Source organism: Phocoena phocoena, chromosome 2 (assembly GCF_963924675.1).
Source record: "Phocoena phocoena chromosome 2, mPhoPho1.1, whole genome shotgun sequence".
NCBI classification, from domain to species: domain Eukaryota; kingdom Metazoa; phylum Chordata; class Mammalia; order Artiodactyla; family Phocoenidae; genus Phocoena; species Phocoena phocoena.
The window spans coordinates 91,484,767-91,508,752 of record NC_089220.1 but is presented as its reverse complement, the minus strand read 5'-3'; the positions used below and the strand labels follow the sequence as shown (position 1 = coordinate 91,508,752).

Here is a 23,986-nt window from a genome sequence, read left to right as displayed (position 1 = left end):
TTTGTTTTTAGTGTTTCTTATTCTTTATATCTTTGGATCAACTCTAATACAGCTAATTCTCAAAATGATGTTTCAATTACCTTTGTGAGCAAGTGATCAATAAGTCAGGGTCTTGGTTAATATCAGTATCATGATAACTTTTCATTGGACTAGAATATTTTTCTCTTGTTGCATCTTTAAAGAACCAAATGGACTGAGAATACCTGTAAACAAACAATCCAGTGAATGTTAGAAATATGTTATGTGGGTTGAGGAAGCGTCCCCTTCCCCACCTCACGGACCCCACTTCCATTCCCAAATTTGGCTTCACCAAAACTCAGTTAACAGTTGGGGCATTCCTTTCAGACCTTTCTTAGAATATTTTTATTTAACTTTCACCATATGCGTTTTATTTAAGAACATTTTTTGATTATAAATGTAATACCCAGATATGTTATATAGCTACATTTCATTTCTTTTATTCTGATGGCAGAGAAATTGGAGAGGGGACCTTCCATAGACTAAGAAGCAGCTCATTTTTTTTTCCTCCAGGGCTTTATAGAGTATTTAATATCTTTAAACTCACTCATCGCATAATTTTACAGGATTGATTTACACACTGTGGAGGGACTCAGCTTACTAATCTAACTGGTGCTTAACTTTTAAAGAGAAGTCATTACAAGCAGTCTGTTGACTCTTTAGTAACATAATATTTGAATCTTATTATTACAAATTTTAAGCCATTATATTGGGATTTGAAGAAAGACATTTATAGATATTGAAGTTCAACAAATTAGACAATTCATTTGTCTCTTTATCACGGTTTATCTTGAAACTTGAGTGAATTTATCTAGTTGTTATAAGAGAGAATACTAAAGATGTAATTTTTCTAGGAAAATGGAGAGCAAAGTCATGTGCTTTTACGTCAGTTTTAGAGTCATGCTTTTGACAGTGCTTTATCTGTAAACCCCTGAATCTTACAGCTTCTTTTTACTCAACTGTTTATAAGAGCCAACCATTGTATATCTTTTCATCATTGGAACTGGATGGCTGTCTACCAATTAGTCACTCCCCAAGAGGTTTCTATCACATTATTGAGCTTTTAAGGGCTTCTAGGCCACCTGCTGCTGCTGCTACCCTTATCACCTGGGCAAAGCACATCTGGCTACTCAGATTCCCTCAGGGGGTGTCTGATTGTCAAGTTCTCCAGGTCTGATTACTGGTAGAATCCATAACATGATACAACATGATACAGTGATCGTACCATTATTATGACTTGCTGTGTTTGCCTAAAGAAATTTGAAAATCCTATTGTATGTGTACTTGAATCTAAGACCTTTGTAGAAGAAGGTAAAGCCTTCTAATATAAATCCTGATGTTTATGTGTTTCCCTTTCCCCAAGTGAAATGATGAACGTAATTCCTGTGGAATTTAAGACATTGATTACATAGAGAAATTAGGAACTTCTTTGACTTCTACAGTCAAAATCACTCGTTCCAAGGCAGCTTTGGTTTGGCATCTTGTGTTTAAGCCAATGTGATATCGACGCTGACCTTCCTGTCTCAGTTGCAGCAGTTACTCACAGACCTTCCTCACGATATGCTGGATGATGATGACCTGTCCTCCCCCGAACTCCACTATTCGGACTGCAGTGAGGATGGCAGAGAGGAAGAGTAAGGACCCCAAATCCCTTTCCCTTGTATATCACAATTCTATGTCTTTTTCTTTAGATTCTCTTGCAGACAATAATAATGGATATGATTGTAAAATCGTAGACTAATTCTTAAACTTTCAGATGAAGTTTGGAGGGCAAACACGTTAAAATCCTGGGGTTCTTTGTGATGTGTATGTCCAAATAAGTGATAGGCTCTAATCTAAAGTATTGATTTTTTCTCAAGACCACATCATTCTGAGCAATTGGCGATGAACTGGAATGAGCATCAAGTACTGCCTAAATCTCCAAGTGTAAATGTAAGTATCTGGTGTGATAATGACTTTGATGAGGGTGGGAACAGATCTTAGTGCTTTTCTTTTACTCTTGTTATCTGATAGGACTACAATGAGATTCGGGATGTGTATATTGGAGAGAAAAGGGGCAACGGCTGGGAAGAGAATCAAAGTAGAACTGAAGACCAGCATCCTGGGTATCATCCTGAAGGAGGTGGAGATGAAGGCGGTAGTGGTTATAGCCCTCCGAGTAAATATGAACAGACTGATTTATATGACCTTCCTGAAAACTTCAGGCCATATGCCAGCGGTCAGAGGCAGGAATTCAACAGCCAACCAACCAATGTAATCACATTTTCTGATCCTCAAAGGAATCATTTTCAGGTATTGTAAGAACTTGACTTGACTTTCAAGAATTTGTGTATGTGTGTACACGCATTTGCTGTGTGTGTGTCATTAAGAAATATTCGTAAGTGCAACAGTAAGATTTAAGTACGAATATTGTTGAGAGTGCATTTATTCAGGCTCATGCTGAATTAGTCATGCTGTTTTCTGTTTACAATCTAAGTAATCTTAAATGAGAATTTTAAAATAGAGACTTTGTGAAAACAATTAAACATTAAAAGTTAAGTCTGTCAGAGAATAGCCATCTCCATTTATTGCTGCTTCTGGCTTCTACCATTTACTATGCTCCAGTGAAAAGCTACGTTCAGGTATCCTGATATAGTTTGAAAGCGGTTAATCCTAGATGACACCAGTCAGTTACCTTGATTTTCTACCTCATCACCCTTATCACAGATTTTGGGTCAGATGCTTCAAAGCTGATATCTGTTTTGTGATGATACAGCAGTAGACAGGATGAATGTTGAGGAAAGAAACACTTTTTTTTCCTCCCTGGGAGAGTTTGATGAAGCAAGGCCTTAGGATACAGTTAGCTTCTTCTTAGACTTTCTCAATGACAGTGAATGCCTCATTTTGCCAATAGATATTCTGTGTCACCTGAGGACAGGTTAATTTTCTGGTCCTTCTAAGGTGGTCATTTTCTCTTCCATCTCTATAAAATGTTATTCATCCCACAAAAGTTACTGAGTATTTATTACATATGAAGCATTGTATCACGTTCTTGTTATTGCATATGCATATTGCATATGTATCTTGTTATTGCAATCTTACTGGAATTCTTGAGTGTTATTTATGGAATTGGCCCCATTATATGCTCAAAAGTACAATTGCAGGCTTTCAACGAACAGTGTTAAATTACAATAAGTGCTATTTTTAAGCAAAGATGTATGTATAAAGCTTGTAATTGTACCACAGTTAAGTTCTATAGCAAAACTAAGTTGTCTAATTCAGATAAGTTTTGAAGCAAAGACCAAATCCTAATTGTCAATTTTGTTTATCATCTTGTAATAGCAATTTGGTATGTCACAAGGTCCCAGTTGTCAAGCTTTGGAATCATATAAAGTGACATATAAACCTTATCAGTCTTCTGCCCAGAATAATGGCTCACCAGCCCAGGACATCGCAGGAAGTGACACATTCGAAGACCTGCAACAGCAATTTTTAGGAGCTAGTGAAAGTAGGTATCAAGTTTATATTTATTTCTTAATCACATAATTGGAGAGCTTTGAGCACTTTGAGCATGTTCAAGAATTATTATTACTTTTAAGTATGATAATGGAATTTTTTTTAAAGGATCCTATTTTAAGAGATATAGTCTGAAGTATTAATGAATAAACTGATAATGAAGTCTAGAACTGACTTCAAATATCATGTTGTTGGGGGGTAAGTTTGGGTGGGGATATAGATAAAGCAAGACTGGCCATGAATTCACAATCGTTGAATCTAGGAGACAGGTTCGTGGGATTCATTGTATTCTTCTCTCTACCTTCTTATATATTTGAAATTTTCCTTAATGAAAAATTAAAATAAATTTTCTCAGCTGTATTATATTTTAGTCATTTTAGTTGGTTAAGACTTCATTAACTTCATATATTTTTTTAACTGAAATCGAATTTAGAAAGTGAAATGTAGTTTTCCTTTCAATCTTAGATTTTTCGTTATATAGAAATGTAAGTCAACCACTATCTTAATTTTTTCTTTTGGTTTTTAGAGTTTTACTGTAATAGGCAACTCTGATATAAATTACTTTATACTCAAAATTAAAACTAGACTTACATCTCAGGTTTAGTCATGTGACACTTGCCCAAATAATTTCTTTTACATATTGTATGTATCAATATGAATGAGAAAAGTGCTACTAGAGAATTTTGAGGAGAGATAAACATTCAGAACCAAACTTGTACCTGACTAACCTGAATCAGTGTTTTCATATGTCCAACTTTTGTTATCATCCTCTCTGGCATGTGAAATGATTTCCAGTTATTGTGCGTGTTGAAGAGCCACTGTGATTCTAGAGGGTGACAGCAAGTTTTTTCTTTGTTTGTTTTACATTTAAGAAGCGGGGCGGGGGGGGGAAGTCATACTGGATAGTCTGGGTTTCTGGCACTGTGCCAACGAGAAAACTGGACTTAGTGGCCCTCACTTCATGGTGCTGCTTCCGTCTCATGCTTAGACTACAGGATAGTTACCGGGGAGGCGGCCAGAATGCCTTTTCCCCCAGGGAGTCATCAGCAAATGTGCGGGGGTAGCCTCTCTTTTTCCTGAGTTTTTGTGGAAGTGGATAGTGTGTGTATGGCCTAACTGTTTTGGGGTTGAGTAAATAAGTAAGTATCCCAACAGTGGCCTGATATCTTGGCGTTACTCTTTCAGTTCTGCTGTGTTCAGTTACATTTACAGCTCCTGGTTGTTTTGCATATGTCACCTTCCATCACTTCCTTAACAGTCTGCATTTTATCACATTGATTTATTTTTTGTTTAAGTCAGTTACACATTTGCCTAAATTTGACATTTGGAAGTTAATTAAATAACTTAATGGTAGTGCCTAATTTAGTGATTATAGCTTCTTAGTAACAGTAGTTTAAAAAATTGAGCTTGAAGAGAGGAGTGGCTTGTAGACTGTGTTTATTCTGGGCTAGCCCTGTTCTAAGGCCCAAGAGGAGTTTGACTTGTAACAGAGTTTTCAGTCTTCAATTTTTGGGGGTTTAACCATGTCTTTTTTTAAACAGAAGACTGTTTTATTTGTTAGCATGTAGAAGCATTGTTCTTTTAGGAAATGAAAAATATTTGTCATTGTGTAGTTGAAGGATTATCCTTCTCCTACAAATCACGTTTTTCTTTTATTCCCCCAATGATTTTTAAGTGGTCCTTAAAATGACTTTGTTTCTGAAAGAAGACCTCAAAATTCTTTATTAATCTATTCTTTAATTTATTAATTCAGCATTTCTGTGCCAGTATAAATATGCATTCATTCCTGTTTAAAATAAAATAGTTTAAGAAGGATGTCTAGAAATTTTCTTTGAAAATGGTTTTATAGAAGTTGATGTACTTTTAGTTTTTCAATTTTATGAAAGCATGGAACTCTATTCCTTTGCAATTGATATATACTTCCTTTTCTTTTTCTTTTTTTTTTTTTTTTCCTGGCCGTGCCGCACAGCTTGCGGGATCTTAGTTCCCCAGCCAGGGATTGAACCCATGCCCTCGGAGGTGAAAGCGCGGGGTCATAACCACTGGACCACCAGAGAATTCCCTATACTTATTTTTCATTAGCCAAAATGGTAGCGATTCAGAGTTATACACCAAACTAGTCACTTTTCAAACTTTTCTGGAAGTGACCATAGTAAGAAGTACAATTTTTACATTGTGATGTGGTCTATAATATTTATCTATGTAAATATTATGTAAATGAAACAGAAGTTTCACATAATAATACTGATTTCTACTACATGATACACTCTGATATATTCTATTTAATCTTGTTACCAAACCAAAACTTGGGTCTGCTCGCCCAAGTGTAGTAAAGCCAATCTACTGACACCGGGTTGTGTTGAGGGAAAGTGCAGCATTATTGTAAGGTGCCGTACAAGGAGTTCGGGCTTTCTGAGCATCAGCTGTCCCGGACTTTCTTGTACGGCACCTTACAATAAACGCTGCACTCTTCCTTCACCAGAACCTGGTGTCAGTAGATTGGCTTTACTGTGTGTGGGTGAGCAGACCCCAGTTTTGGTTTGGTAACATTTTTTATTAAAAATGCGAATCACAATCTGCTGAATTGATTTCATGATACTCTGATGAGTTGTATTTGCAGTTTGAAAAACATTGTCCTAAACATTGCCCTAAATGACCACAAATTTATATTTTGCTATGCTTTTATCTAATAAATTGTCTTTAATTCCAAAGCAGACTCTGTAGAAAGTATGCAGATTATTCAACTACAGGTTCTTAACAAAGCAAAGGAGAGACAACTAGACAATTTAGTTGAAAAGTTAAATGCAAGCGAACGTCAAATTAGATATCTGAATCACCAGCTTCTGATAATAAAAGGTAAGATAACAACTGTTGGGTGCTGTCATGTATGAGGTCAGTTGAGCTAGATAGATTGTTTCCAATAACCTCATTTTAAATAAGAAGCTTAGAGAGGTTGACGTACTTGGTCAGCGGCTCAGAGTGAATTAGTCAGCACGAAACGAAAATCTAGGACTTTTGACCCATTGCCTTGGATTTCTCTCCAGAATGTACATTTTGAGGTCCTCATTATTTCCCTTCTTTCTATTCTGTTAGGATCAGTGAACATTATTTAAATATGCTGATAGCATTCCATCCTAAAAAGTTGTTGTATCCTTACATGGTTTACCTCCAATTCCCAAAGAGACTTGTGTTAAGTTTGCAGTACATTTTCTGAGCCTACAAATTAGCATAATGTTTTAATCCAAGTAAGAGTTTGTGATCCTGAACTGCTTTGGGAGTGCCAAGGAGAAAATGCAGTCATCTCTGGGAGAAGCACATAGTGTAAACACAGATTTCAAATTATAATTGCTTACTCTTCATGCTTTCTGTAGTTTTGGTCAGCGTTGAACTTTGCTTTGTAGAATAATTTTGTGACTGAACTCCAGCTCATTTCAGACTTGATAGTGAAAAGATCTCTTTCTGTAATGCTCATGAAATTTATTTTGTGAGAACTTGTGAACTGTTACAATAAAGTATGTGGTAAGAATATAAGATTAGGTGAATTTAAGCGTTCATTGCAAGTATGTATAGAAAGTAATTTGTCCTCAGATTCCTTCTTTGATTAGCAGGTGTTTGTCATATCTATGTAGCTTCTCAAGTAACAAATGCTGAAATGATTGTTAGGGGACCTTTTGGTCCTCAAAGGGATACATTAAGACTTTTGAGGAGAGTGGTTCCTGTTCTGTAAAAAAAAAAAAAAAAAAAAACTTGAAACCTTTCTAGTTTTCTCGAAATCAAGTGAATTTCATTATCTGAATTGAATTAAATACTACAACATTTATGTGATATAGATCTGATATTTGATAGAGATTGTGACAGTTAGGGTCCCTCTACAGTAACATATTATTTATATAAAAATTTTAAATACTCTAGATGAAAAGGATGGTTTGGCCCTCAGCCTTCAAGAATCACAGAAACTCTTTCAGAATGGAAAAGAAAGAGAAATTCAGCTTGAAGCACAAATAAAAGCACTGGAGACCCAAATACAAGCATTAAAACTCAATGAAGAACAGGTAAATATTTGATCTTCATTACTTATGGTAAACAGTTGTTTCTTACAATGAAATGTTAGTTACTTAACGTTTGGTATTGTGGGACTGAATTTAGAACTTTGAAGTTTACACCTTCTTCTACCATAAGCCTACATTCCTTTCTCTTTCCTTGGAGGAATGGGTCTCCCATCCACCTAGTCATCTATACACCAGAAATCGGGGGGCGGTGAGACCTCAGATCCTCTGCTCCCCTTCATCCAATCAGCCACTGTGTTCTGTTGGGTCTCCTCATTTCTGTCTACATGTCCCTAATTCAGGATTTTACCCTTTTTGCAAAAGTCTCTTAACTAGTCTGTAATGTTTTACCCCTTCTCCTAACTCTTTCATCTGGCCATCTGAGTAATCTTGCTAAAGTACAGTTGTAGTTATATCTTTCCCTTGCTTAAAGCCTTTCAGTGACCCTGCTTTACTTGTGGGGCGAAGTATGGTATTGAGATGACTGTCTGATCCTTCCCTTTCTCTTCTCTTACTCTTCTCAAACTTTCCTCAAACTCAACAGTCTGTCTGTTGTTTTCATGTACTCATATGTAGTGTCTCCTGTCTCTGGAATGCCCTTTCCTCAAAACACTGCTATTTCATGAACAAGCCCATGCTCAAGGGTTTTCTTTTCCTAAGTCTTTCCTGTTTTCTTCCCCAAGCCACACGATCACATCTGTTATAACAGATCTAGAACATCTTGAAGGCAAGAACGGGTGGCCCTCATCTTAGTAGCCCCACCATAAGCCCACTGCCTGGCACATAATAGGTGGTCAGTACAGTGTTCAAAACTGACGTAACCTGTGTATTTCTTTTTCCTTATGTTTCTCTGTTCTCGCTCTGGTACTATCATGAGTGTAGCTTTATGTTGTGTTTTGGAATTTGGTAAACAAGGGCTACCCTTACTATTCTTAAAATATTTAGTAGCTCTTTTTCACATTTTTTCTTCTAGATCTTGCAAATCAACTTCTCATGCTTTATAAAAAATCTTGTTGGGATTTTGATTAGTGAGGCATTGTATTTACCATTTTATGGATGGTGAACCAAGTCTTGGAGAGGTCAAATTACTTTTCCAGGATTACAAAGCCAGTTACTGACAAAGCATCAGAACCTAAATTTTCTAACCCCAACAGACTTGCCTTGAAAGTGGTGGCATGTTCTTTGATTAATGAGATGGGTGGCCATTTGACTGTAGGAAATAGTCACAAGTCATTGGTAACCAAGCCTGGTGGTGGGTGATTCATGAGAGTGATACCATTTTGGTGGTTAAAAATGAAAGTGACTTGGTTTTAGATGAGATTTGTGGCTAGTTCTGAGGATGGTTAAGTGGAAAAGGTTCAAGAATGTTGTCTCATGTCTGGTTTCTTCTCGTCCTTAAGCTCTCAGCTAAAAACAGAGAGGACTTCCCATCCACCTTACATCTAAAGTAGCCTATTGCTTCACATTCTTACTCCCCTTCACTGTGTCATATTTTATCACTGTATTTAAAAAATATCTGAAATTATCTCTTTTGTTTACTTGTTTTTGTCTTTTTTTTTTTTTTTTTTTTTTTTTGCGGTACGCGGGCCTCTCACTGTTGTGGCCTCTCCCGTTGCGGAGCACAGGCTCCGGATGTGCAGGCTCAGCGGCCATGGCTCACGGGCCCAGCCGCTCCGCAGCATGTGGGATCTTCCCGGACCAGGGCACGAACCCGTGTCCCCTGCATCGGCAGGCGGACTCTCAATCACTGCACCACCAGGGAAGCTCTTGTCTGTCTTGTCTCACCAGAAAGTAGTAGGACTTTAGACCTTGGCTGTTTTGTCATCATGTCCTTAAGTGCTTGGAACCCTGCCTGGCACAAAGTGTCCACCTTATTTACTGAACAAATGAATGAATGTCTTAAGCAGTTAAAGTGGTATTTGGATAAGTAGGCAATCTCTGGAACAGAATGAAGAGGAGGCCTCATTTGAAATTTTAATTTTCGTGTGTAATATAGATTATCATCATTTTAAACTTTTTGAAAAATGGTAGTTATTAAAGAGTTGAATTGCTTTTATGTCATAACCTACATAATCTTTTGGTAATCTTTTTATGTTAGAAATTACATTTATAAAAAATAAAGTAGCATAAATTAAAAATGCAACAGAATCACCAAGTATATTAGTTTTCTATTGCTGCTGTAACAGATCACCACAAACTTAGTGGCTTAAAACAGCCAAAATTTATTACCTTACAGGCAGAAGGTCAGAAGTCTGACGTGGATCTCATCGGGCTAAAATCAAGGTGTCAATAGTGCTGTGTTGCTATCTGGAGGCTCTAGGGGAGAATACTTTTTTTTTTTTTTTTTGCCTTTTCCAGCTTCTAGAGGCCACCTGCATTCCTTGGTGTATGGCTCATTTCCATCTTCAGAGCCAGAAGTTACTGGTTCTGACTTTTCTGCCTCAGTTTCCCTCATTTAAGGACCCTTCTGTGTACATTGCGTCCACCCTAGTAATCCAGGACAGTCTCCTTATTTTAAGGTCATCTGATTAGCAACTTTAATTCAGTCACAACCTTAATTTCCCCTTGCCATGTAACATAACATATTCACAGGTTTCAGGGGTTAGGACATGAGCATCTTTTGGGAGCCATTATTTAACCTGCTACACAATTATTTGATAACAGATATACAGTTACAGTTTTCAAAACTTCCATTTTAGTAAGTGACCATTGACAGGTGTCATCAGTCTCTCAGGAAACAGTTGTCATTTATCTGTGACCTAACAATTGGATTTCCCCCTATACTTGGAGCAAAGAGGGATGCAAACAGCACTGGGACCTGTGTAGAAGCAGCAGATTCCTTGCCTGGTACCTGTGTTGCCATCATTTGCGCAAAATCCTCTTTCACTGTCCTCGAACAACTACAGATTTTTTTTCTCCGTGAATAATGTTTCCAGCAACCATGGGCCTGGTGGGTCCCAGCTAGGGAAGTCTTAAGGAACTAGAGCCACCACGGGGAGACCCTTTCTTCTCTACTTTCATTTAATTAAGCGTGGTTGATTTTTAGAGTTAAAATTCATTAAGAGAGCACAGAGTCAAAATACTGTAAGCATAGGTGTCCTGTGTATATTTACTAGATGATTAAGAAGTCCAGAACAACTGAAATGGCTCTGGATAGCCTGAAGCAGCAGCTGCTGGACCTGCGTCATTCGGAATCACTTCAGCATGCGAGGGAGCAGCATGAGAGCATCGTTATGGGCCTCACAAGGAAGTATGAAGAGCAGGTGCTGTCCTTGCAAAGGAAATTGGATGCTACGGTTACTGCACTTAAAGAACAGGTTGGGATGATTTCAAATGAGCAACTGTTATAAACAAGTAAAGCTGGTTAATTTTTATAACTGACATTTTGCAATTCATCATATAGAAATGCTGGATGTTTGCAGTAGCTGTATGAGTATAATTTAAAAGTCCAAAGAGTTTTATCTGTGAATATGCCTTCAAGACATACTATTGGAAATCCTTCCTCTTGTAGGATTGGTTAGTACTTTCTCAGTTCTCACATTACTAGTGCTTCATTTGTCGAGTATTTGTGCATATTGTTCATATGACCTAGAAAAATCCGGACTGAAAGGAAGGAGTGTCTGGGAGCTGGCCTGGACTCGAGAGGTTGTCCTGGGAGCTAACCAGGAGGAGAAGGCTTTTCTTGGGTCTCCCAGTGTTTTGGTTATTAACCTGTCAATAAAGATTGTCTAGATCTTGGGAGAAGAGTTAATTTGGAGAATAGTGTAATCAATAGGGAAGAGATTCTGATCTAAAATCATTTAGATATGAAACTCGTGCATATTTCACAGTTTTTATTTTACCTTTGCCCCAAAGAGAATAAAATGTTGTAGGCTGAGGGTGAGTCAGATAGTGGGTTTGCTAGTGCTCCAAAACCCCAGGGAATCAGTTGAATGAATAACATTTCAGAGATCATTTTTCTCAATGTAATTTCAGAATTAATTTAACCCAAGGAAAGAAGAGAAGAATAATAAGATGTGAGGGTCTGGAAAATCCCACCACACTTAAAATTCACACTGATTTGGGTTGTTCTTTCTTATTTATACAGCTGACTCTAAATTTTTCCATGATTTAGTTAGAGCTATATAAGATTGTGTTAGTGGCAATAATAATTGTATACCATTTCATTTTATTTTACTTTCATATGTGTTTATGTTTTTATTAGACTTATTTTCCTACATAAGGTTTTTTATTCTTTTTATGTAGAAAAATATTGTGAATTTGATCAGTGTGAAGGATATATACGGGTGGGAAAAGACAAAGCCTGTGACAAATTATTAAGTCTACTTTATAAATATTTTAAACAAATGGAATTTGAGATATGGTTTTACTAAGCTTGTCTGTGTTTGGGTAGCAGCATGAAAGTTGGACGGGGAGAGTGGTGCCTCCTTGCATGACGAGAGGAGTGGAGTCTGGTGGCTTTTCCATGCTGGGTTGAGGATCTCGCCATTCTCTGCTGACGTGGGCACAATTACACAGGGACAGGCTGGGAGCAATTCCTAGTGTGTTCAACCCCTGTGCCTGCTCCATTCTCTTTTCTCACCTCCCCCATCCCCTCAATAGAAGAACCCTAGACTAGAACCCTAGACAGAACAAAGTTTTAATTCTGTGCTGACTGGGATTCAGACCCCTGAACCATATGTTGAAGTTACTGATTAAGGCCTTTTCCACTGTTGCATTCTGTGAGTGATTTTTCTTTTCTTTTCTTTTCTTTTTAAATGGAGCATAGCATAGCACTGATGTTAGCTTCTGCTTATAGTTGTATAACTGCTTTGCAAAGTGGTGATTCCAAAGTGCCTAGGGTTTTTCCTTTCTGGGAATGTTTCCCCTGGTATCCCTTTTGTGCTGTCAATTTGCTATCAGTTGGCTCAGCATTTTATATATATATATATATATATATTTTTTTTTTTTTTTTTTGCGGTACGTGGGCCTCTCACTGCTGTGGCCTCTCCCGTTGTGGAGCCCAGGCTCCGGACGCGCAGGCTCAGTGGCCATGGCTCACAGGCCCAGCCGCTCCGTGGCATGTGGGATCCTCCTGGACCGGGGCACGAACCCGTGTCCCCTGCATCAGCAGGCGGACTCTCAACCACTGCGACACCAGGGAAGCCCTAAATTGCATAGTTTTATGAGTATAATCTGTTTCCCTGAACTTGTCAACAGGAAACAGAGTGGCTTAATTGATTGTTGCCTAAGACACTTTCTTTCCCTGTCCCTGTCCATGTAGCTTGTGGGAATCTTAGTTCCTTGACCATGGATTGAACCCGGGCCATGGCAGTGAAAGCCCAGAATCCTAACCACTAGGCCACCAGGGAACTCTTAATTGATTGTTGCATATAGTCAAATTATTGCCATGGTCTGCCTCTTCTTTGTAATGGTTTTCATAACTACCTTTTGTTGAACTTTTTTTGGCCAGTTCTCAGTCTCTTGTAAAAGCTATTGTGGCCTCCCTGGCACATAAATGTTAGTTGTCCCCCACCTCTTGCACACACATTCACACTGTCATGAATATTAGCTCATTCGTTGTGTTTGCCATGTTACTTTGGTGCTTTAGAACCAAGCTTTTCAAGCTGGCCTCGGAGTCAGCAGCAGTGTGCCAAGAGGTCTGCACGGTTGAATAAACATGGACCAATTTCCAGAAGCTTCATTTTGCTCAAAAATTTGGTAGAAAAACTTTAAAGCAAACATGACTACATTATGAAATAGAATACAAAATTCACATGAATTTTTAAGCTAAAAGAGGAGACTTCAGAGTCCCTTTCCTCTGCTTAAGGAGACTGTTAGTAGTATCCTTATGAGATGTATTTTCTATTTGTCTCCTTAAGGCATTACTGGGCTTTAGATTATGCTATAAATCAGGCCCCACATGCCTTCTCTCTGCTTCAAAGTCCTTTCTTGATATTCCTCTTACTACTTATTTTCCTCAGGCTTTTTCAGGTAACGTCAGCCAATTACCTTAATTTACTTCTCTGCCTCTCACATGTGCTGCTATTGGCTTGGAATTCAGCCTGTGTAGCCCTTTTTGAATGAGGGGTGATGATTTCTTCTAACTGGGAATGGGATTCCCATGGCTCATTACTTCCAAACACAGTTTCTTTTTGTAGACATTTGAATATATTATATACATGCTCTGGATTTTCTATATATTTCCATGTATTTCCATACACTCACACATTTATCCTGTCTGTTTTTCTTTGACATTTTTCAAGTGTTTTTTTGTAGCACTCCCTATGTATAAGACACTGCACAGGCACCTTCAAAGAGACTATTAAGAGAAATAAGACATGTAAAAGGTAGAAAGAAAAACATGAGAGAAACAGATCAAGTTTAAAAGAAGTTCAGAAGAGGGAGAGATAATTTTTGGCTGTTCAGAATAGAATGAGCTTTTGGCTGTTCAGCATAGAGTGAGTTTCCATGTGTTTGTCTGTATCCTTGCTGACTTGGGATACAAATTCCATGGTTCAAAGTGGTCTGCCTAAATATGTATACATACAGTTATACTGAGACTGTAAAATGCAAATAAGCATGTAATACATTTCTTTTGGCTTGAATAAAATCTAGTTTTAGAACAACAGTGCCTTGTGAATATAGAGCAGAGAGGGACTTTAGAAGCCATCAAATTCAACGTTTATTATCATAATTACAAAAGAAAAAACAGACTGAGAAGTTGATGACTTGATCGTATAAGTGTGTTCTTCTGACTCCCAGTCCTGTGCACTTGACCTTGTAAAAGAGGTGATCCTGCCAGGTGATAATTTTATATTTGACTTAAAATCCAAGTATGTAAGATCATAACTGTTAGTTTAATATTTAATAACTAACTGATCATGAAAATGACTTCTTGGACACTTTTTCTATTTAGGAAGATATTTGCTGTCATTTGAAAGATCAGGTTAAACAACTGGAAAGGAATCAAGAAGCAACCAAATTAGAAAAGACTGAAATCATTAACAGATTGACGAGAAGCCTGGAAGAGAGCCAGAAGCAGTGTGCCAACTTGTTGCACTCAGGTCGGTGTCTGTGTGAGCGGAGGCTCCCCAGAAGGCTAGTAGAAATATCTGGAGAGCACACAGTAGGATCCGTGAGTTAAATCCAGAAAAGACAGAAAAGATCATTGGTGACAAAATTTGTTTTAACATCGTTACTGTTATATATGTATGGAGGTGTGGTGTATTTTCATTCGATAATTTGGAAAACCCAGACAAGTATAAGGTAGAAAATAAAAATAGCCAATAATCCTACTACCCAGAGATAACTGTTGTTAATATTTAAATGTATTTCCTTCAAGTGAAATGAACACACACATACAGACAATTCCCTGCTTCTGTACACAGTATATTTTAAAATAAATCAAAGCTGAATGTGAAAAAAATTGAACAATAAAATATATGTTAAGATAGGTTCTATACCTGAAAGCTAAAAATGGTCATGAAATCCCACTATATTTTGCTTTTAGACTTGATCTTTGATCATATAGTTCTATCCTTTTATATAACTTCTTTAATTTTTCTTTTCTTCTAAGTGGAGTAGCCACTTACCTGGTCAGTTGAAGTCCCTAAGTTACGTTTTTGTCACGCTTAAGATTTCTAGTATGGTCTTCGTGGTATTAAGTTTGAGACATATGCTTCCTATCACTTTCAGTAGTACTTTTATTTCTTATTTAATAAAATGATAATGAGAGTAAAATGCAATAAAATAATCAAATGTTTATATAAACACTACTGTACAGACAAAACTGCCTGGTTTGCTGGTGAATAGCTCACACTGAAGATAACTCAGTGATCATTCATCAACTGATATATGAAAGTCAGACCTTGGCATATGATGTCATTCAGACTGTTGATACAATGTATGTAAGAGTGGGTTATTCAGAAGTTGAAAAGACTGTCTAAATGTGTGTGTGTGTGTGTGTGTGTGTGTGTGTGTGTGTGTGTTTTGGTGGAGGCAAAATTTTCATCATACTCCATTTAGGTCCCACCTCTGTGTTCAGTTTTGTATCCTTTTGTTTCACATGGCATTACTTAGCCTTTTCCCTTGCCATTAAAGACTTTGAAAATATGATTTTCTTTTGTTGCATTATATGCCATCATTACTTTGCTTAACCACTTTCCAGATGCTCATTTTCTTTTGAGGAAATCCAATAAAGTCCTTTTAAAATGGGAACCTTTTAGAATATTAGGTTACTAGAGCTTCAGAAGTACAATACCAATATGTTTCTTGTACATGCAGAGGTGGGGTGGTGGAAATAAAAGAACTCAGAGAGAAGCGAAAGGCAGCAAGATGTAGTCTTCTTATTAGATGGTAGAAATGGTTTCCAAAGAATTTTTGCTCTGGCTTTCTGTGAGCTGGCATGTTCTGCTCCTGTTAAAGGACTTGTGGAGTGTTAAGGTCTGTAGACGTGGCTGATTTGATTCATGGCAAAGTCACAGTAGCCTGTGTCTTCAACTTCCCAAGGACCTGTGGGGAGCCATACTAAATCTGGGAAATGTCTGCACCAGACCTATGCCTTCTGGGTCCTACGAGCTGTACCTTTGTGCTCCTAAAAAGGTAGTTAGAAGGTAATAAAGCAGAGCTCCACCTTCTGTAGCTTCAGTGGATTCAGGTTCTTCTGTACATCACAGGCACTTTGTCCCTTTACATCTGGTGTATTCTATGATTCTTTCTCCCACAGGCTCAGTACAGGAGGTCGCTCAGCTCCAGGTCCAGATGCAGCAAGCACAAAAGGCACATGCTATGAGTGAAAACATGAATAAGGCTTTGCAAGTGAGTGTCGCCACTGGAAAGAGACTCCGTGGGTAACTGAATTAGGCGTTGGTTACATCACCTTTCTGAGCCTTGGCTTTCTCTATATAAAAGAGGTGGCTGGACCGTCTCCAGTCCAGCCCATGGGAGTTGTTCACAACCTCACCCACACATCTAGGTAGTCAGGCCCAGGTCTGTCCAACTGCAGAGCCAGGGCCCAGCCCCTTCCTTCGCATGGCATATCCTTTCATCTCTGGAGGTGTCCCAGAGATAAGTTTATCTACAGGTGTGGGAAACCTACAAGTTACCTGCCATTCTCTCACATCCTCCTCCAGCACCACTTAACGTTTTCCGTGGGAGGAAGAGTTCCAGTATTACCTCCACTGGAAGGAGGCATCTTTTGCCTTTTCACTACTGGCAGACTAAAGTGCAACATTTTCTCGGCAAACCAGTCTCCTCTGTCCTCTACTCTAGTAAGCCGATGTGTGCTGCCACCAGCTTCTCAGCTCAAGGGAGGCTTTTTGTGGAGGACAAAATGTAAGGGAGGGAGGAGTGAGAGAAGCTGTTTACATCTGTTTTCTCATTCATTTATTCATTTGTTCATTCAGCTTACTTGAAAACCTGACATGTGCTACCATTATATTTTTAATGTGTGCCAAAAATGCATTTGAAGAAACGTTTCTGCCTTCTATTAATCATTAAAATGAATTTTGAAGAATAAAATGACTGATTCCTTCTATAAAAAATAATGAATATAACTTGCAATAATTTTGTGTTTTAGGAGGAAATAAAAGAACTAAAAGAAGAAATTTCTCTCTATGAATCTGCTGCAAAACTAGGAATATTTCCAAGTGACTCAGAAGGAGAATTAAATATAGAACTCACTGAATCGTATGTGGATTTGGGTATTAAGAAAGTCAACCGGAAAAAATCCAAAGTTAAGAGGTATCTAGAAAATACTTTACTATAGAAGAAGTCACATTAATAATATTGACGGTGCATAATAAAAGGGGTTCTTGAGTGCAGAACAATATAGTTTAGTAATTTCTAATGAAGTTGCAATGTCGGAAATCAAAATTAACAAAAACCTCAAGTATTAGTATTGTACTGTCCCAATAGCAGTAGGGCACCGCAGTTTCAATAAGGTAAAAATGGTATAGTTAAAATATGTAAGTTAAATTCTACAACTTAAATTATGTATGTTTTATTACTTAAGGTGGGGGCATATTATTTTTATGATGTTAACACTGTGTGTTGGAAGTAGGCATTTATCAATGGTATATGAGAAAATAAGCGTTAATTTTCCCTAGGAACCTTACTGTGACCTTAGTTTTAAAATACGGATTCTGTCTTTTACACTTAACGCAGATATTTTTAGCACTCTCACGGAAGGGAGTGCTTCATCATCCCTTCTAGAGACCAGCGGGGGTAGGGCGGGGAGTGGTCGTGGTAGAAGATGGAGCACATTTAGATACCATTAAACACGTAAAAGATGAACGAAGGAAAGGATGTATATTTTGAAGCACTTGCTAAGGGGCTGTGCAAGGCTCTGGGAGTAGAGTACAAAAGATGAAATAGACCTTCTCCTTTCCCACAGGGAGTTTATATTTTGTCTGATGGGGAAAAGGAGACACAGTTGTACGCAGCTAAGTACTGTGTGCTAAATGTAATGCTTGATGTACAAAGGGGCATTTATCCATTTGTTCTACTGGTCTGGGATAAAGATGAAAGAGATTGTATTCAGGCTAAGGAAAACCTTTCTTGAATGCATTTTTTTAAAATTTATTTTTAAATTTATTATTATTTTTTTATCTTTTGGCCACACTGCGTGGTATGTGGGATCTTAGTTCCCTGACCAGGCATCGAACCCGTGCCCCCCGCAGTGGAAGTGCGGGGTCCCAACCGCTGGACCACCAGGGAAGTCCCCCTTGAATGCATTCTTGAATGAAACCACCACCGTCTTGTTTATAGATTAAGACTGAGTTTGCCATCGTTAGTGTTTCTTGAAAGTATTTACTACCTGTTGTGTTTCAGGTATCATGCAACTAAATACAAATGTATAAATCTCCTGAAAGGTTTGTTCCACAATAAGTTTTAGAACTTATGCTGTGATTCCATTTTCAAAACAGTAAAATGAGATTCAGTAAATTAAAATCTCAATCAGGTGATGCTGTGGAACATGATGTTAACATTAGTTGAGTAAGTTTCCATTTATCTGGAGGTCAGTCTTTAGGGACTCTCATCTCAACAGATCCCAACTACAATCTAGAAAGAAGCCAAGAAGCAAATAGCAGACCAAGATTATGTGATGTATTTATTAGGAGCCACCTTGGGGCTCTTATCCCAGAGCCATATTCACTTAGATTTGTTGCTACCCCATGAGTTACCTGATTTCCTAACTGACCACAGAGTAACTGGGTCAGGGAGTTGGGAGAGGTGCTGCCAGGGCTTCAGCCAGACGGCTATGCCTCAGCAAGGAGAGAACTACAGGAACGCATGGTGCCAGAGCTGCTGAGTGCCGGGGTAAGCAGCTTTATACATCTAGGCCTGTTCTGATCCGCATCAGAATGTCCACAGCCATGATCCCGAGAAGAAAGCCTTCAGCTTTGGTTAGTTAATTAAAGCAAAAAGTGGATGAATGTGCTTTAAACAGATTTACATAAACATTTAAAGTTAAAATGTAGTCATCTGGAAAATTTACTGCTGTGAATGCATTTCCTGTTAATGCCAGATTAATTCTAAGGGGCTGGTGGAAAGAGCACGGTCTTTAGATCCAGATTTGTTTTGAATCATAGTTTTGCCATTTATTACTAACTTTATGACCTTGGGCACGTTTCTTGACTTTTCTGAGCCTGTTTTCTTACCAGGCTTTTTCTATCAGGTAGATTGTAGCGTATCCCTTGAGGGATAAAACAAGGATTAAAATAGATAATGAGGGCTTCCCTGGTGGCGCAGTGGTTGAGAGTCCGCCTGCCGATGCAGGGGACGTGGGTTTGTGCCCCGGTCCCGGAAGATCCCACATGCCGCGGAGCGGCTGGGCCCGTGAGCCATGGCCGCTGAGCCTGCTCGTGCGGAGCCTGTGCTCCGCAACGGGAGAGGCCACAACAGTGAGAGGCCCGCGTACCGCAAAAAAAAAAAAAAAAATAGATAATGAATATAAAGGACCTCATGTAATAAGTTCTGGCACATATTAGGCACTTAATCAGTGGTAGGTGTTACTATTTTATTTAAGAGATGCTTGGTTAAACTATACCATTGATCAGATTTTATATTAATCAACTTTTGATTGGACACATATTTTATAAAAAGTCCTTCATCCTCATTTAAATCTTGGGGAAAACGTGCGATCCACATTATCATTTTAGAGTTGGGAAAACCGGAGCTCAAAGAGCTGAACGCCTTAGCCCAAGAAGACAGACCCTTAGCAGCAGAACCAGTACTTAAACCCAAAACTTGATTGTCATGTAAATCTGTTGGTTCTTATTTGCATGACAGTCAAACCTTTTTGCCTTAAACTTCATTCTTTTATATATATATTTTGTTGTTGTTGTTGTTTTAGAGGATTAAAGATTTAATTCCTGCCAAAAAAGATTTCTCTCCAACTTATTACTTTAACTTGTGCCATAATTAGCCTGGGAATTGGGTAGATAATACATGTATATGTGTATAGGTTTGTCTTTCCAAGTAGACTTACTCGATCATGATGTTTACTAAAATGTATTTACTTCTTTGCCCTTTCTATTTAATTAGCACTTATAACCCAAATCCTACAGTAATTTAAAGCACATTCCTATAGATAATAAACTTGAGATATCACATTGCTATCGTACCAAAAGGAATGCCAGCTGCATTCAACCAAGCAAGTGGGGAATAACTAAAGCAAGTGGGTAGTCACTGAGGCTCAGTAAGGAGATGTTCAATGAAGTGGAGGATAAGTGAGAAAGATTAGCTTGTACTCATCCCTCCCACCAGCACTTTAATGGATAAGAATTCAGCTTTGAGGAAAAAGTAAAAATATTTATTCTTAGTTCAAAGTGAGAGGAGATATAGGAGAGATTAGATGTGTACCTTTCCTCTGCTGGATTGTGGTTCTTAGAACAAAAGGAAGCAGCACTTTCCCAGTGCTGAGAATTTTAGTTCTTTGTTGACTTGAGCTGCTTTCAAATCACTGACCCAAATATTAGCGGCTCCAAGCTTTCACTCCCGACTACCACCTCCCTCAAGCTACTGCCTAGTAAACTTTAAGGGTTTAGCCTCAGTGTTCTATTTCACGTTCATGGAATTTGAGTAGCTAAATCTTCATGCAGCCTGCAGACAGCTTCCCCTCTCCCTTATTGTAGTTGGCTGCGAAGCTCAACTAATAAACATTTAACAAGTGGAATGCCTTTTCCCTAGGTCTTCTCAGCAGGCTTCATAAGGGACTACAGTTTATTTGGATTGAGGGGAACCAACCTTCACAGGGCTCACTAGTGAGCCTAATACAGGGCTGGTCACCACTGCTGACTTTTCCCTTTTGGGAAAGAAGAGAAAATTATTTTAGCAAGCACTCTCTCTGCTCTGACTTGGCTCCCTCTAGGAGTACATGATGTGCTATTTCAGTGGTCAAGGTTCAGTAAGAAAAGAAGTGAGGGATGCATAATTTGTTAACTGCTGAAAGTTAGTTCATGTCTTACAGCACAGGAAGATGCATTGCAATATGTTTTATATTTCTTATATAATTATATTTATGTCTTACATTTCTATATAAAGAGAAGTGGTTTAAGTTGGCGATCTACACATACAGACATATTTACACTATATTACACATGCAAAAGTTGTGTATATTGATAAATATGTAGTATATCGCCAGGATCTCTTTTTGTAATATTAAAAAAAGCCTAATATTTTGTTCATCCTTTCTCTCTGTATACATGTGTGTATAATACACGCAATATACATATATATGTATGTGTGTGTATATATATATATTTTTTTTAACATTTCATTGGAAATCATACGAAACTGAAAAACAGGAAAAAATATGTTAATTCAGGTACTATTCTTTCTTTTTTTAGAAAGACTTTAGTTTTTTCTTTCTTTCTTTAGCAAACTGACTTTATTTAATAATGTGCCAGAAGTCTTAAAAATATATATAGCACTTTAGGTCTGTGGTTTCTAGTTAAGATTTTTTTTTTAAACATGTTTACTGGAGTATAGTTGCTTCACAGTGGTGTGCTAGTTTCTGCTCTATAACAAAGTGAATCAGCTATACATACACATATATCCCCATATCTCCTCCCTCTGCGTCTCCCTCCCATGCTCCTTATCCCACCCCTCTAGGTGGTCACAAAGCACCGAGCTGATCTCCCTGTGCTATGCGGCTGCTTCCCACTAGCTATCTGTTTTACATTTGGGAGTGTGTATATGTCCATGCCACTCTCCCACTTCGTCCCAGCTTACCATTCCCCCTCCCCTTGTGCTCAAGTCCATTCTCTATGTCTGCGTCTTTATTCCTGTCCTGCCCCTAAGTTCTTCAGACCTTTTTTTTTTTTTTTTTTTTTTTTTTTTTAACATCTTTATTGGGGTATAATTGCTTTACAATGGTGTGTTAGTTTCTGCTTTACAACAAAGTGAATCAGCTATACATATACATATGTTCCCATATGTCTTCCCTCTTGCGTCTCCCTCCCTCCCACTCTCCCCATCCCACCCTTCCAGGCTGTTCCAAAGCACCGAGCTAATATCCCTGTGCCTTGCGGCTGCTTCCCCCCAGCTATCTACCTTACTACGTTTGTTAGTGTGTATATGTCCATGACTCTCTCTCGCCCTGTCAAAACTCACCCTTCCCCCTCCCCATATCCTTAAGTCCGTTCTCCAGTAGGTCTGCGTCTTTATTCCTATCTTACCCCTAGGTTCTTCATGACATTTTTTTCCCTTAAATTCCATATATATGTGTTAGCATACGGTATTTGTCTTTTTCTTTCTGACTTACTTCACTCTGTATGACAGATTCTAGGTCTATCCATCTCATTACAAATAGCTCAATTTCATTTCTTTTTAAGGCTGAGTAATATTCCATTGTGTATATGTGCCACATCTTCTTTATCCATTCATCCGATGATGGGCGCTTAGGTTGTTTCCATGTCCTGGCTATTGTAAATAGAGCTGCAATGAACATTTTGGTACATGACTCTCTTTGAATTTTGGTTTTCTCAGGGTATATGCCAAGTAGTGGGATTGCTGGGTCATATGGTAATTCTATTTGTAGTTTTTTAAGGAACCTCCATACTGTTCTCCACAGTGGCTGAACCAATTCACATTCCCACCAGCAGTGCAAGAGTGTCCCCTTTTCTCCACACCCTCTCCAGCATTTATTGTTTCTAGATTTTTTGATGATGGCCATTCTGACTGGTGTGAGATGATATCTCATTGTAGTTTTGATTTGCATTTCTCTAATGATTAATGATGTTGAGCATTCTTTCATGTGTTTGTTGGCATTCTGTATATCTTCTTTGGAGAAATGTCTATTTAGGTCTTCTGCCCATTTTTGGATGGGGTTGTTTGTTTTTTTGTTATTGAGCTGCATGAGCTGCTTGTAAATTTTGGAGATTAATCCTTTGTCAGTTGCTTCATTTGCAAATGTTTTCTCCCATTCTGAGGGTTGTCTTTTGGTCTTGGTTATCGTTTCCTTTGCTGTGCAAAAGCTTTGAAGTTTCATTAGGTCCCATTTGTTTATTTTTGTTTTTATTTCCATTACTCTAGGAGGTGGGTCAGAAAGGATCTTGCTGTGATTTATGTCATAGAGTGTTCTTCCTATGTTTTCTTCTAAGAGTTTGATAGTTTCTGGCCTTACATTTAGGTCTTTAATCCATTTTGAGCTTATTTTTGTGTATGGTGTTAGGGAGTGATCTAATCTCATACTTTTACATGTACCTGTCCAGTTTTCCCAGCACCATTTATTGAAGAGGCTGTCCTTTCTCCACTGTACATTCCTGCCTCCTTTATCAAAGATGAGGTGTCCATATGTGCGTGGGTTTATCTCTGGGCTTTCTATCCTGTTCCACTGATCTATCTTTCTGTTTTTGTGCCAGTACCATACTGTCTTGATTACTGTTGCTTTGTAATATAGTCTGAAGTCAGGGAGCCTTATTCCTCCAGCTCCTTTTTTCGTTCTAAAGATTGCTTTGGCTATTCGGGGTCTTTTGTGTTTCCATACAAATTGCGAAATTTTTTGTTCTAGTTCTGTGAAAAATGCCAGTGGTAGTTTGATAGGGATTGCATTGAATCTGTAGATTGCTTTGGGTAGTAGAGTCATTTTCACAATGTTGATTCTTCCCATCCAAGAACATGGTATATCTCTCCATCTATTTGTATCATCTTTAATTTCTTTCATCGGTGTCTTATAATTTTCTGCATACAGGTCTTTCGTATCCTTAGGTAGGTTTATTCCTAGATATTTTATTCTTTTTGTTGCAATGGTAAATGGGAGTGTTTTCTTGATTTCACTTTCAGATTTTTCATCATTAGTATATAGGAATGCCAGAGATTTCTGTGCATTAATTTTGTATCCTGCTACTTTACCAAATTCATTGATTAGCTCTAGTAGTTTTCTGGTAGCATCTTTAGGATTCTCTATGTATAGTATCATGTCATCTGCAAACAGTGACAGC

General features: G+C 38.1%; 1 protein-coding gene across 2 annotated transcripts in view; it reads left to right on the top strand.

Moving 5' to 3' along the window:
- CEP152 (centrosomal protein 152) overlaps window positions 1-23,986 on the top strand; it is a 98,165-nt gene that overhangs the window by 13,735 nt on the left and 60,444 nt on the right. For both annotated transcript variants that reach the window (XM_065872020.1, XM_065872018.1), the window contains exons 2-11: window positions 1,546-1,652; window positions 1,878-1,950; window positions 2,032-2,310; window positions 3,340-3,505; window positions 6,229-6,369; window positions 7,426-7,565; window positions 10,676-10,876; window positions 14,458-14,605; window positions 16,267-16,358; window positions 17,119-17,282. In XM_065872020.1, coding sequence (XP_065728092.1) covers window positions 1,546-1,652; window positions 1,878-1,950; window positions 2,032-2,310; window positions 3,340-3,505; window positions 6,229-6,369; window positions 7,426-7,565; window positions 10,676-10,876; window positions 14,458-14,605; window positions 16,267-16,358; window positions 17,119-17,282 — 1,511 coding nt within the window. The remainder of the gene's footprint in view (window positions 1-1,545; window positions 1,653-1,877; window positions 1,951-2,031; window positions 2,311-3,339; window positions 3,506-6,228; window positions 6,370-7,425; window positions 7,566-10,675; window positions 10,877-14,457; window positions 14,606-16,266; window positions 16,359-17,118; window positions 17,283-23,986) is intronic.